General features: G+C 43.2%; 2 protein-coding genes across 2 annotated transcripts; one reads left to right on the forward strand and one right to left on the reverse strand.

The window, feature by feature from the left end:
* Positions 1 to 580: 580 nt before the first annotated feature.
* LOC102706970 (expansin-B4) lies at positions 581 to 2,871 on the forward strand. Its single transcript, XM_006661985.3, has 4 exons — positions 581 to 944; positions 1,058 to 1,167; positions 1,465 to 1,649; positions 2,234 to 2,871. The coding sequence occupies exons 1-4, from the start codon at positions 722 to 724 to the stop codon at positions 2,574 to 2,576; spliced, it is 861 nt and encodes a 286-aa protein (XP_006662048.2). The 5' UTR covers positions 581 to 721; the 3' UTR covers positions 2,577 to 2,871.
* Positions 2,872 to 4,894: 2,023 nt separating this feature from the next.
* LOC102716906 (transcription factor UNE10) lies at positions 4,895 to 9,605 on the reverse strand. The gene is made up of 5 exons (XM_040528429.1): positions 8,688 to 9,605; positions 8,218 to 8,334; positions 6,601 to 6,666; positions 5,913 to 6,263; positions 4,895 to 5,515 (listed from the first exon to the last, which is right to left on the reverse strand). The coding sequence occupies exons 1-5, from the start codon at positions 9,414 to 9,416 to the stop codon at positions 5,408 to 5,410; spliced, it is 1,371 nt and encodes a 456-aa protein (XP_040384363.1). The 5' UTR covers positions 9,417 to 9,605; the 3' UTR covers positions 4,895 to 5,407.
* Between the last annotated feature and the right edge of the window lie 6,046 nt (positions 9,606 to 15,651).

The raw sequence follows: 15,651 nt of genomic DNA on the forward strand, positions 1-15,651 counted from the left end.
TACATTTTTATCCATATCTGAAAACACCATATCACATCTCGGCGCCACCAGCATGAAAGGATCACAGGAAAAGGATGAGCAAGCAATCCGTTGTTTATCCCGCGGAATGCAGTGGCAGCAGCAGTAATAGCAATGAATTGGATCCACACAACTCTGTACTGGATGGATCATGGCACCATTGTCATGGAGCTAGCCTGAACCTCTCTTTCTCTCACGGCATGCACATGCCGACATTTCCCAACACACAAGCAGCAGCAGCAGCGGTAGCACCTTCTGCTCTCTCTCGTGCCGTCAGGGTGGCCGTCCGACGTGGGACGATGAACCAGCTGAGCTAAGCTCAGCACAGGCTATCTATCTACCAGCCCCAACTATCATCTGCCAACTTTTAATACGCGCTGCCGTAGGAAGAAGAAGAAGATGAGCATGTCACCGTGCCAGGCCATGTGCCGCGGCCCAACATGGCACGTTCTCCCCTTCAGTTCTGGGCTCACACACACACACTCTCTCTCACTAGCCAGTAGTAGTAGAGAGTACCAGTGACCAGTGTTGTGCCCTTCCGGCTTATAAATACACGCTTCCGCACTACGGCCACCCAGACCACACACCGCTCTTCACTTCACACCTCTCATCGGATCCCTGCGACCGGGCGAGCCACATTGCGCCGTTGCGCAGGGAGGAGCCTTTTTGCGGTGGCTGCTGCGTGAGTGAGAGGAGCTTGCTCATGGGTTCGCTGCCCTCGCTCGCCACCGCGGCAGCGGCGGTGCTTCTGTCCATCCTCCTCGCCGCCGGCCACTGCGGCGCCGCCGACTTCAACGCCACCGACGAGTTCGCCGGCAACGGCGTCGACTTCAACTCCAGCGACGCGGCCGTCTACTGGGGCCCCTGGACCAAGGCCAGGGCCACCTGGTACGGCCAGCCCAACGGCGCCGGCCCCGACGACAACGGTACGGCCGACGACCACGGATCCATCCACACAAACACATTTCCATCCCGTTTCTTTCTTTCTTTCCGGCAATGTGGCTTCATGTGTTGCTCCTCCTCCAAATCTTTGATCCAGGCGGCGCGTGTGGGTTCAAGCACACCAACCAGTACCCGTTCATGTCGATGACCTCCTGCGGCAACCAGCCATTGTTCAAGGACGGCAAGGGGTGCGGCTCTTGCTACAAGGTGAGTGGAGTAACATAGAGATTAAAGAAAGAAAAAGAATGGGGCCTAACTGCCAAAGCAGCATTGCCGTTGCCGTCTTGACCATCGGTCTGCAGATGGGACCCACCCACGCGGGCATGTGCGGCGTTGGGCCCACCCGGTTTCGGTGGCAGTGATTGGCGCGCCAATATGCATTCATTGTTCATCACGATCGCTCCTCCCGTTCTCTGTCGATGGCAATGACCTGACGTTTTGGAGTTTCTTTCTCTTTTTTTTTTCTTCTTTCTTCTTTCTTTGTGTGTGTGTGTGGTTTTACAGATCAGATGCACCAAAGACCCGTCGTGCTCCGGCAGGACGGAGACGGTGATCATCACCGACATGAACTACTACCCGGTGGCCCCCTTCCACTTCGATCTCAGCGGCACGGCGTTCGGCAGGCTCGCCAAGCCGGGCCTCAACGACAAGCTCCGCCACTCCGGCATCATCGACATCGAGTTCACCAGGTCAGTGAACCCCTCTCCACATTGCCGTTGCAACCTCGCAACCGTACTGTACCAACGTATAGTAGTACTAGTAGTTTTGTTTCCCTCCAAATCTCCCGTTGAAATTTGCTAGGAGTAGTACTGCCAGTAGCAGTGCGCGCGGCGAACGCTAAAGTTGTGGATCCACCCAACTGCACACTTTACTACTACTTGCCCGGACACTGCAGCATAGCACAGCACATGCATGTGCAGCGCAGATGCATGGCAACAACTTTATTTAGGCTTAGGATTAATATTATTATCGTTATTATTATTTTGTTGCTCCTTCTGCCAGACTGCAACATCTCAACATGCTCGTTTTTGGCTACTAGCAGCAGTAGGCACGCCTCCTTTTGCAGCTTGCAGCGCCAGACGGTATGCGTGCCCTGCTGCCATACGCCACCGTCCACCCCGTTCCGATCTCGTAGCAGCAAAACTTTATCAATCCATTGGCCCCTTTCTGATAAAAGAATTAGTGTACTTAGCAAGCAGCATATGACAAGATTAACAGCGAGTAATTTCCACTTAAATAAAAAAGACTGTTGATGATGATGATGATGTGCCAGGGTGCCATGCGAGTTCCCGGGGCTCAAGATCGGGTTCCACGTGGAGGAGTTCTCGAACCCGGTGTACTTCGCCGTGCTGGTGGAGTACGAGGACGGCGACGGCGACGTGGTGCAGGTGGACCTGATGGAGTCGAGGACGGCGCACGGGCCGCCGACGGGGACGTGGACGCCGATGAGGGAGTCGTGGGGCTCCATCTGGAGGCTGGACACCAACCACCGCCTCCAGGCGCCCTTCTCCATCCGCATCCGCAACGAGTCCGGCAAGACGCTCGTCGCCAAGAACGTCATCCCGGCCAACTGGAGGCCCAACACCTTCTACCGCTCCTTCGTCCAGTACAGCTGAGCCGCCGCCGCACGCCGGCGATCGCCGCCGGCCACCCTGCTGCTGCTAGCAATACTACTACTGCTGTGATGATGACTAGTAGTCGTTCGTTGTAATTGGTCTTCCTGCGTTGTTGGTGTCGGTTTTGGTGTTGGGGGATTTGCAGAAACCGGGCGAGCGGAAAGAAAAGCAGTGTGGGAAAATGGAGGAGGAAGGCGTACAAGGCTACGCTCTCCCGCCCACTGTCGCTTTTATAATTTATCATTTTCAAATGGTGATCGATATGATGATTAATCAAAAGTATATTGCTACTTAATGGGCTATTTCCTTCTCATTTGCTTTCGGTTTAGAGCATCTCTCTGCTGGTAGGAAAAGCTTGCCGATGCTCAGAGTAAAGTTCTACCAGTTTCGAACTTCAGAAAAGCATCACCGAAAATTTGAATCACCTACCCAAAGGTCCTCCATTTCGCGCGCTTCGCAGTGCAATATACTACCAAGTTCCCGCGCGCGGTAAAAATACAAACCTGAATTAGTATACTAGTACCATTCCGTATCCGTATGCTAAAGCAGTGAAGCTACGCCTTCACACTCTGCTTTTCTGTGGTTCCGTTCGTTAGTTAGGTGGGGTTGAGATTGAGAAAATTTTTGGGAGAAGCGTCACGTTAAATGTTTGATCGGATGTCGGAAGGGGTTTTCGGACACGAATGAAAAAACGAATTTTAGGGCTAGTCTAGAAACCGCGAGACGAATCTTTTGAGACTAATTAATCTGTCATTAACACATGTTGGTTACTGTAGCACTTATGGCTAATTATGGACTAATTAGACTCAAAAGATTCGTCTCAAGATTTCTTACATAACTGTGCAATTAGTTTTTTTGGTTTATCTATATTTAATACTTTATTTAGGTGTCTAAAAATTTGATACGATGTTTTTGGAAAAAAAATTTAGGAACCGACGACATTGGGTTTGGCGGTAAAGTGGTGGTAAAAGCACGCAGCCTGATGATCCAGCCTCCTCCGCCATGAACGGAGTAGTAACCAGTACTAGCAGTACCAGCGTTGCGCCGTTTCTATAAAGCTCCTGACAAGTTGCATTTTCCTTTTCTCATCCTACCAGCAATTCGGCGTAGTAGCTGCTACTGTTCCTACTTGACTTTTACTCCATTTTCGCCGATTTCATGCTACGAGCAGTAGCAGTAGTATACTGTGCTAACCTTTCTTTCTTTCTTTCTTTTTTCTCTTGAAACCAAGAAATGTTTGGCGCTAGCTCCGGGGGAGACCGGTCAAACAGAAGAGAGTCCAACTCTGCAGCGTTGCAACAATGGCGTCCAGCCAAACCATCCCACCTTCGCTGCTCGTGCCTCCGAGTTATTGCGGCTCATCTCTCTCTCTCTCGCGATCCAGATCTCATCTCCGACGCCGGCATCTTATCTAAATCCTACTCCTCTACATGAACATGACACAGTAGTAGGAGAAGTTAGTAGCACTCATCAGAGCTTGAGCATGAGAACATGCAATGCAATCATGCAGCGTGCGACGGCACACACAGCACAAACTGAGCTCCACGCGTGGATGCATGTATTGATTCCTATAACCCCCCCTGTGCCGAGTGAGTGAACGTGGGTGTTCATTGATGCAGATTTGGATGGCGCAGGACAGCATGCCAAGCCACAGCATCCAATAAATCAAACTGTATTAAATATTATATTTAAATTTAATTTTAGATCTTTTTTTCGTAGTTTATTTTTTCAGCTTTTTATTTTAGATCGGTAAAACACTTATATATAATTTTTATTTATAAATATGTCGCTTCGAGATCTCTGGCTCTGGTTGGCGCCGGAGCTGAGGACGACGCTACCAACGGTGTGCTGGGATGGATGGCCGACACGGTGACATTCGCCGAGCTTTTTTTCACCAACTTTTTGGCCATTTGGAGTACATCTCCGCGGATCGAGATGGTTTCCCCGCGGTCCGCGGCATGTGCGCCTAGACGGATAGATGGATGGCCCAACGGGAGTCAAAAGGCTAACCTGCACTGTACTGCTCTGCCTCGACCTGTACGGCATCTCCCGTCTTTTCTTTTCTTTTCTTTTCTCTTCTTTCTCCCCGTTTCTGCATGCGTCGGTGCTGAATCATGCTGCTCCTGCTCCTACTCCTCTCCGATTCTCTACACCGCCGTAGGTCAGTAGTGCGCCACACTGTTGATACTCCAAGTGGTAGAGAGGTTCCGGCTGCAACTCAAGATGAGCTGCAAAGGTAGAAATCATCACTTTCTTCGCCAGATTGTGTTGGAGCACTGACGAGAGAGAAAGAATCAGAGAGAAAAAAATATCTTGGAGATGTGGATTTTGCGGTAAAAAGATCTGTGGAGAAACGAACGGTTGACAAGCTAAGCTGGGCATGATTGGGTTGGGGTGAGCTGAGGTCCAGTGAGTGAGCAGAGTACATTCATTTGCCGGCAGACAGGAACAGCTGAGACGAAATTCAGACAAGATGATGAACTGACCCCCCCCCCCCACCCTGGTCCAGATCAAAGTGCAATTGCCTCGCTTGGTTCTACAAAAGCACAGCTGTACATGACGATCTGCCGGTTTATGCAGGTCAAGACATTACAAATACTACGCCTCTAAAGAGAAGAAAGACAGTAGAAATATAACACGATGTTACGGTTGTTTTGCCGACGTTACTGTACTACTACTAATTCACACCTAACACAAGATTACGGGGATTTTAGGGATCCGGTGATGAACGGGGAAAAGAAATCGGCGACCAAGTGAGAGTGAAAGGGAGCGAAATGTTCTGTGCAAACAGCGTTGTACAGGCACTAGTTGTAGTAAGTACCACGTCGCGATCACTGTCTTGAGTTGCTTGGCTGGTCCTGCTGCATATGCATCTGCTGCTGGTTTAGCTTCTGGTACATTGCCATCATCCGGTTGTACGCCTCCATGCCGTTCGGTTGCTGCAAATGATTTGTGCCATGGAATTCGTCAGTTCTACTCGGAATTGTCGAGTTTTTTGAGTAATTAACTATTTACCACTCTTACTTGTGGTGTTTAATTGATACACATATAAGTGGTAATTATGGCTCCCATTGTTTCGTTTTTAGAAGAAAAAGCGAAAACGCGTTTTTACGAACGAAAAATAATTTGTATATAAAATTTTTATATACATATCTATAGCAACTCAAAAACGAAAGTTATAAAAAAATGATGAAAAAACCAAAAAAACAAGCCCAAAATTAAATTTAAAAATATAAATTTTAGCCAGTTGTAACTGTGAAACGATAATAGCTGTGACAAAAAAATTAACGTTTTTATTTTTTGTCAAATTGGCAAGCGGAAGTGTAGTCCATTCACCTGTGAGCTCTGCTGGCATGCGAGGAAGGCGGAGAAGGCGTCGGGCGTGGCGGCGCCGGTGGGCTGCGGCGGCGGTCGGTCGGCGGCGGCGTCCCATGAGACGGGGAGGAAGGGGGCCGTGTGCATCATGGGCGGGGTGAGGCCCGCGTAGCCTCCGGCCTGGCCCATGTTCATCATGCTAAGGCCAATCTGGGCCATTTGGGCCATCTGGGCCATGACGGACATCTGCAGCTGCGGCATGGCCATGCCCATGGGCATCATCATGCTGCCCATCCGGCTCATCACCTGCACCTGCGCCTGCAGCTGCTTCAGGTAGTCGATCACCTCGTCCAGCATCGACGCCTTGTCCGTCTGAACAACAGCAACACGGTTCAATTTACAGGAGACATCACAGTTTAGTAGCTGTCTCTGTATGGTGATGTGTTTCACTCAACTGCTTAAATGGCTCTAGACTAGGACCTAATCCACAGTGATGGATCTAGCTTAAGATGTTGCGAGTGTCTGAACAAATTAAACAAAGCTATAGCCCTCTTCCATTGATCTTTGACACAATATTTTAAACGGTTCTTAGTAGAGGCTCTCATAGTTTTAATGGGTGGGTGCTCGAGCCCCACCGTCCTCATGCTAGATCTGCCTTGTCCATCCATCCTAAAATATAACAATATTTCTAATATAAATTATCACTCACCTTGCTTGAGTTGGGGACGAGTTTCTGTAAAGTTTTCATCTTCTGGTTGATCCTGTCCCGTCGTTTCTGAAACGCAAAGTAGACCAAATTAATGATCTTTTTAGCAAGTAAAAAATACGGAATGTCATATGAAGTTTTACAAGTTTAGTGAAATCCTATCCTAGACGTCAATTATTATGATCGACGGGATCGGGAATATATGTTTTTGAGTGGAAAACTTAAGCTGAACGGATGAATATACAATGGATTATCTGATTGTGTGATGATATTTAAGGGGATAAATGGATGAGTTAGCTACTACAAGGTTGAAAAGTTTTTCTAAAAAAAATTGTAAGAAAACTATATATACAAAGTTGTTTTAAAAAATCACACAGTTTAGGAACTTTAGAAGTGTGGATAAAATAGCCCAGAATATATGGCTTCACAACTATTTCGCCGTAGTATATATGCTTCAAAACTCAAAAGAGTCAGGAAGCATATGCATGGCGTCGTACACATCAGCTTGAAAAGTGATACTGGCATCCTGAGAAAGTAGCAATATTGACGAACCTTCCGTGGAGGCTAGGCCAAAAAAGATATCATCAATTGTGATAGCTATCTAAAACAGATCCAAACCTTGTGATAATAACAAACATGGACTTTTCAACTGGCTGCTGTCTAGGATATCATTGGGCCAAAAATCCAAAAAGAGAACTAGTTGGCATTTAGTACTAGTAGCTAGACAAGTCGTGGTCTTTTCTCCCACAAAAAGAAAATGAATTTCATAAATCAGTTGTGGACACTTGGACCAGATTCTCAACCCTGACAATCACAAAAATAAAAGGAGAGAAAAAGAACTGTTTGTGTGACATATCTTCTGGGAAAAAGCACAGTGATGTTAATTGGTTGGTGGCTCAGAACAGTAGAGTGCATACCTGGAGCAAATTTAGCCAAGAAAACTTGTTATCTGGGTTGTAGAACATCATGTGGCAGCCATGGTCATGTGACTTTTTTTTTCATATACACCCTTAACTTCATATTTGATGCATGGAAATGTGCAATAGTAGATACAATACCAGGTAACCTAGTTGTAGAAGTGTTTTTCTTTTTGAGACAGAGAGGGTAACCTCTTCATTTCAATTAAGAGAAATGAAGGTGAGCTACAACCTGTTCAAACTTCAAACAAACAAAGAAAAAGAGATAACTTGATGTATCATTTTTTTCTTTTCCTGTGATGCAATCCCAATGCAAAAAGACTAAAAGAGTACTAATAGATCAGGTCAACATATGTTTACCGTTGTAAAGGAAACAAGGTTAATTCGTTACCAAACCAATCCGATGAGCAATCTAGAAAATTACAAAATATAAGGCCTTGTTTAGTTGCCAAAAACAAAATATAAGGTTAATGTTTCATTTAGGTGTTCAAAGATTCATTTGATATTTTTTAGAAAAGTTTTTGGGTAACTAAACAGGGCCTAAGTCTCCTTGATCGTCATATGAAGTGTAACTAGCTAGGAGTGAAAAATGGAGGTAATATATATATATATATATATATATATATATATATATATATATATATATATATATATATATATATATATATATATATATATATATATATATCTCGCGATCGCTTACACGCTCAGACTCGTTATGGATGGCAGCGGCCCGGCTCCTCTTGGTGGAAATGGATGATCTCATCACTCCGTCCCCTTTGATCACGACGTGCTCCTCCTCATCGCACATGCCACCCCTCTAATTTTTCAATGCAAACGCATTTTCATTACCAAATGATATATATGAAAAATTAAGCATACAGAAATAATAACCTGCATGCTGATGAGAGTCAAGATGATAAGCACTTTCATCTTTCCGCTTTTGATTATGCTTACAAGGCAAAGCTGGTTTTAGGGTTTTTTTCACTTAATTTTGTTTCTTGTATTAACTTTTAGATCGCTAAAAATATACATATAAAAATTTTATTTAAAATTATTTTTGTTTGTAAATATACCGTTTAGTTTCACCCTAAGCTAGCTAGTTCATGTGCATGCAAGATGTTGTAACGACGTATACAATAGATTGATGAAGCTGTGTGTGCGCGCGCTTGCCTGCGATTGCGAGGGACGGCTGAAGCAACGCGAGTCACTGACGCCACCGGCGATGCTGGTGTTCTCCGTCTCCGGGGAGCCCTTGTCCTCGGTCCTGTCCAGCGAGGTGGAGTTGTTGGTGGTCGTCGTGAACCCGCACACGTCGTCGGCCGCGGTGCCGCAGGCGTCGAGCGTGAGCAGGGCGCTCTCGCCGCGGCCGGGCACGGCGCTACCCTGGCTGGCGCACGCCCGCAGCCCGTCCTCGCCGACCACCAGGCGCGGCCGCTTGCTCTGCGCCTCGCCGCCTCCCGCCGCGTCGACGTCCCTCGCGCACGGCACGAGCGCGTCGGCCGGCGCGCCCACCAACCCGCCGACGCCGAACCACGGCGCCGACGCGGCCACGGGTCGCGCGAGGTGCTGCGACGTCGACGACGACAGCCGCGCGGCCGCCTCGCCCACCACTGCCTCCAGCGTCTCGCGGTCCTCACCGCCGGCACCGCCTCCATCCCCGACGGCGTGCAGCTGCTGCGACGACGGGTACTTGGGCGCCGGCCGGTTGAGCAGCAGCCCGTGCGAGGAGATGTTTCCCTTCTCCCACGTCAGCTCCGCCACCTCGTAGTACTGGTCCGACATGGGCACCGCGCCGGGCACAAACCCTTCTCCTACTCCTCCTCCTCCCGACACGACGCGGTCACCACCGACGTTGAGCGCGGGATCGTCCAGATCCCAGCTCGGCACACACTGATTCATGATCACTACCAATCGATCAACGGAGCTTGAAACCCTGGACAAGCGAATGGTTGGTACGCGACAGCGCGCGCTGCGGATGAGGAGATACTTGTAGGTAGCTCAGCTTGCTAGAGGATCGCGTCGTGCGAGCGGTGGGTGGACGGTACCAACGGTGTTGTGTGGCGGAGGCATGCGGCTGGCGACTCAGACATTGGCGCCGCGCGCGATGGAGGAGGAGAAGGAGATGATTTAAGATCCTTTACAGTCGACTGCACCGTGAGTCTAGCAAACTCTAGGCCCACATGTCATAAACGACTCGGTGCAGTTAACTGCACAGTATACTCGACTGCAAAGGATCCAGTTCCGAAGAGAGACGGGGCAGGGGGAGAGGGACGGGACAGTGTGAGGAGGGGCCTAGGGCTTGTGAGGGGGAGGCGCGCACGTAGCCGCCTCGGCCTCCACATGACCACGTACCACCCCGCGCTGTTTGCGTGACGGCGAGAGGCCGGAAGATACTACTTGCTGTGGTACTTGGTTGGGTTTGGGCGGTTCTCGGGGCCGTCGGATGGGCATCGGGCGGTGGAGCGTGACGCGACAGGTTCCCCCGTACGTGCTGTTGCTGTTCTTGTCCCGGTTTGAACTTTGAACTTTCTCAGGAGCAAAGCGAGCAGCTCGATCGCGCGCTATCTGCTGGCGTCCTCAGTTTCGGGTGGAGTGCACCGACGGCTAATGTGAGTGAGACAAAGAGTACAACACTACAGGAGGGATTTACATCCTAGCCTGTGATCTTTTTGGAACATGAGCAAATTAATTCACGTTAGAGCAAGCCTAATGATATGACCAACAAGTCGGCTATAAGACTTTTTTATAACTTTCTCTTAAAGCGGTATAATATCAGACTATAAGCAAGCTAAACATATTTTAAGAAGATAAGAGGAGATAGCGAAGAATAGTGAACTACTAATTTGTAGCAAGCTATAGCACGGACTCCAAAACGCAATGCATATATAACATGTGGGATAAGACAATATATATTTTGTAGATGGCTATTGTATGAATGGGCTATTAGATTGTCTATAAATGAATTGGAGCTAGTAGTTGGCTATACTATTGAATTTGCTCTTAGCTCACTCATACATTAGTTAGCTCTTTATCATTATAGAAATCACTTGTCTTTCTCACATAGTTTCTTGGTTTTTATACCCTAGTTGGCTATAAACTTATAGCATGCTTTTACTCTCTCCTCCCCCCATCATCCATCTCAGCATTTAGCCGGTTTACAACCTGCTATTATACCTGTTCTTACATAGGAATAATATCATGTTATATTCTTGTATCGTAGTGTAGTTCATGTCATAGATATAAAAAAGATTATATGTTTGTTAGAGACTATTACCTCGATCCTATAATAACTTTATTTTTCGATTTCTATGTCTAACATTCGACTATTCATCCTATTTTAAAATTTTATATAATTAGTCACACATAAAGTACTATTCATATTTTATCATCAGGTAACAATAAAATATTAATCACAAAAAATTTTTAAATAAGACGAAGAGTCAAACATTGAATCCAAAAACTAAAAAATGAACTTATTTTGGGACGGAGAAAGTAGTCCGTTAAATTTTCTCAAAATCTTAATCATGTATATCAAGTAGGAGACGTGACATACAGGACAGGATGATGGCAGTGGCTTCTTAGAAAACCCTCGGCGATGGCCTCTTCCATGTCAACGGATTAAGGGGAATCTATTGGATGAATAAGGGGGAAAGTGTTTTTAGCGCATACTCTCTCAATCTAAATACGTAAGAGATTATGTTACTTTTTACAAAAATTAAAGAAAAAAGGTAGAGGAACAAATTATAGTACATGAGGTGATGATTTGAGGAATAAACATGTACAAAGGTAGTGGTTGGTGGAATAATCTAGCAGACGAGTTAATGGAGATGGAATAAAGTGCTATATTGGATCGTGGAATGTCTTATATTTTTGGACAAGCCAAATGGGCAAAGTCTCTTAAATTTTTGTACACAAAGAGTAATAAAGTAGTATCCATATATTTTTTATATGTGACCTAAATAGTCATAAAAAATTAAAAGACATTAATAAAATAGTATACACATTCACTGTTATATTTGTTTTTTATAATTCATAGAAGCCAAATTTAAATTGGATATTTGTGAAGTAATATATATCTTATCAATTTTGTTTAATTTTTTTGATAGCAATCGTACAACGAGCATAGCTGGGCTAATTGGCACAATGGACATGTCCAACCCTATAAACCCCTGCTTCCTGAAATGCACAGGGCGAGGAAAAGGTAGTTGTACGTTCCTCGTTCTGTTGCTGTTCTTTTAAGGACGCTTTTTTTTTTTCCTTTTGCTTGCACAGGATAATCCTTGATTCTGAATTCGTCCAAATACAAGTGACACGGGCCAATAATTCTACTCTCTTAGCTCATTAGTTGTTGGTGCTGAATGGATTATATCAACCACTAAAATTAATAATACTATCTCTGGTAGGATAAGTTTTGATCAATTTCTTGAAATTTTGACAAATGATTTTACGTTACAATAAATTAATAAAATCTAATAAGTTTTTGATATTATGATATTACTTTTCAAGGAAAATATATGGATAAAAATTTACACTAAGTATTTAAAAAATCGTTGGTTGGAATTTTTGAAGTTTGATAAAATCTCGTGACAAAAATTTTTGATCGAAGAGAATACTTCTTTTGCCCTTGTCGTTTGTTGTGGATGTTGCTTAGTTTGTGTCTTTGCGTCATAAGGCAGCCGCAAATCAACGCTCAGCTGTTTGATCAATTAGTATATCACAGTCATCTCAATCATCCAGAAATCACAATCGTTCCAGTAGAAAAAGAAGCCCTTGTGAAAAAAATATTATGCAAATATAATTGCGACCTGTCCTTGACGCGACCAGCTGGGTTCAGATAACAACTGTCGAACAAGATAAGAACCGTGACTGACATTTTTTCGTGCGATCAGCGGGAGAATGGCTTAATTGAACCACTTGTGAGTCAGGTAATTTCTCTTTACCCCAAGAGAATATCTTGTCCAAATTAAGCTTCTCACCTATTAATTATGAGATAAAGCAAACACTATGATATACACAGCAGATAAAGATCTATGCCATTTATATCTTCTAATAATATAAACCATACAAAACCATTAAAAAAGACATGTATGAAGACGTGGATAATGAGTCAACTCATCTCGCCGTGTCTCGTCTGTGTAGAGCAAGTATAATAGCAGGCGGTAAGCCAATCAAATACTGAGATGGAGCGGATATGTGAGGAGAGAGAAGAGAAATAAGTTGTAAGCTTACAGCCGACTCAGGCATAAGAACCAAGAAACTCTGTTAGAGAGACATGTGAGTCATATATTAATAATAAAGAGCTAACTACTATATAAATAGACTGAGAGAAAACAAAAAAAAGTCTTATAGTCGTCTTGTTGACTGTATTCCTAGTCATACTATTAACCTTAACCAACTAAGACTACCCTAAAAAAGCAGCAAGAGGCAACATCGGTTTGCATCTTACCCTATAGTGCACCAACTCAGTTTACTCGTTTACTCATTTACTCATTGGACAAATCCGAAAGCTGATATAATCTGCTTTAGATCGTACGGTCTACGTCAGTCGGTGGAGCGCAAGGCTCTTAACGTTGTGGTCGTGGGTTCGAACCCCACGGTGAGCATTGTTTATATATATATATTTTATTCTCTCTTTTGCCCCTGTACACACACGATACCGAAACAGCTAACGTGCTCACGTGTGACGTGTTACCGTTAAAGCAACACACTTTAATTATTTTTCCTCTTTGTTTAAAGATGACCAACACACAACAACATTTGTTCTTAGAAAGATCAGTAGCAGACTGCACACTATACCATGGTTTGATGTTGGCAATGGATTAATCTAACACGTAGATCCGATCAAAGCCTCCTTGTCGCGACTAGCTGCTAAACACACCTGGCCATTGGCCGGCCATTGCGTGCAAGGAACACTTATCTATCCTGTAGTATACCAACACAAAAGACTCATGAAATAGATCCGACGCAGACACACATAATCATCTGCAACGAAAGAAACGACTCAGATCATACATGAGATTGGTATCTTTTACATTCTACTTTTGCAGTTTGCTTGTCCGTAAATCATGCATGCAGATAAATTGCAGTGCATGCTAACTTTCCATAATACATGGATATTTTTAGAAAGAGTAATAAATCAAAGTCATAAAGAGATAATCAATTACATATAATATATACATACATCCATGTATATATATAAACACCAATGATTAACCGTAGACCCCCAAATCAACGCCGTTAAATCAAAATAGAATGGATCTTAATTAAAAATATATTATATACATAATCTAAAAATTTTATATCACAACGTTGAATTTTAAGTCATCGTTTAATCATTCGTCTTTTTCAAAGTTTTTGTACACACGTAGAATATTATACTTCATTTTTATAGTCTCTTAACTAATAATGAATGAAAATCATAAATAATTTTTCATATGTATATATATCAACACAAATGGTCAACCGTGACCTGTAAATCAATGATGTTAAATAAAAATAGCACCGATATTAATTAAACGATGTATCGTTATATACACACACACACACACACACACACACACATATATATATATATATATATATATATATATATATATATAATATTTGTATATACGTTTGGGTTGACAATATAAAATAACGAGAAATATTTTTTCACACGGTGGTATTTGTAATATTTTCTCGGTATTTTATATAAATATATCAACACGAATGAATCAACATAATCAAATTGAAAATGAACGAGTATAAAATAAATTTTGTAATATATGTGTACATATATTATTTAAATTATAAATATGTCTGTTCAGATTGACTTATAGGTAATTACGAGAGCTATTTTTTACAAGGTAGAATTGACTCATACGTACATATATTTTATAAATTTTTTGACAAGGTAGAACAAATTTATACACTTTCCAAGTATATAGCTCTTATAATTATGCTATATATACATATACACATAAGATTTATGACTAATTGTATATAGGATTTTTTTTATTTCTGTTAGATTAGGATAAAAGAATGTTGTTAACTCGAATTGCACAAATTTGCCTAAATAATTCATTTTACATGAACTAGAAGATAAATCTTAATTGCATTAATTGTATTAAGGACCAACACACACATCTTCAAAAAGATTATAATTTGGTATATCTTTAGTATAGACATATCTTAATAGCATGGTGTATGGTACACATTGGCCATGAAATTTATTTGGTTGAACATGACTATTGATATATAAATTGTGGAATATCTAAAACATAAACTTTATTTCAATCCTTTAATTTTTATTATCAAATATCACCATAGGTTAGCACATGTATGTTTGATATATGACTTGAATCAAATTAAGATGCAATTAGATCTATTTTACAAAAAATAGTTTAACTAACGAAATTAAATAATGTATATATGAAAATATTATAATACCGTAGTGTTAGCACGGGTATATTGCTAGTGTATTATAGGAGACCTTGGAGATATTAAGCTCCGCTCGCGAGGCCAAGAATTTGCAGGCAAAGGACCACACATGCATGCAAACACCATGGACAATTTCCATCTTTCTATCGAGAAAATTACGTGCCCAAAAGAGATGTCATCACGCTGTGCACTACCAGCTGTATGCACCACGGCGTCGCAGGCATTGATAGTTAGAGCTGAGTGCATCCAATATGATATGGTTTCATATGATCTGATCTAGTTATCCAGCGATCGATCAATCCTGGACCATGCCACAAACTGGCTGTCGATCTAAGCTGTGTTATAGATACTAGCATGTCACGGTCTTCGTCAAAGATTCTGGTGGTGTTCATATGCCAAGTGTACGTGCTCGTATAAGATCGGATGATCGATATACATAGACAAGAACCTACTGTATATAGGCAATTTCACTATACACCCACGATAGGATACCAAGGTATAATATTTTAGAGTAAAATTTTGGTATCTTGAGTTATTGAGTATCTCAAGTATATGAAGACATCTAAAATTTATATTAGGTAACTGTGGCTACACGAATCATGCTAAGTTATTTGTGGCCGGGGACAGCAATAGTCCTACGCATATTTATAATACCTACTGTCTATAATACTATACGCACATCAGCACATATATATACAATTGAAAATTTTACGAT

This window comes from Oryza brachyantha, chromosome 10, assembly GCF_000231095.2.
Source record: "Oryza brachyantha chromosome 10, ObraRS2, whole genome shotgun sequence".
NCBI lineage: Eukaryota > Viridiplantae > Streptophyta > Magnoliopsida > Poales > Poaceae > Oryza > Oryza brachyantha.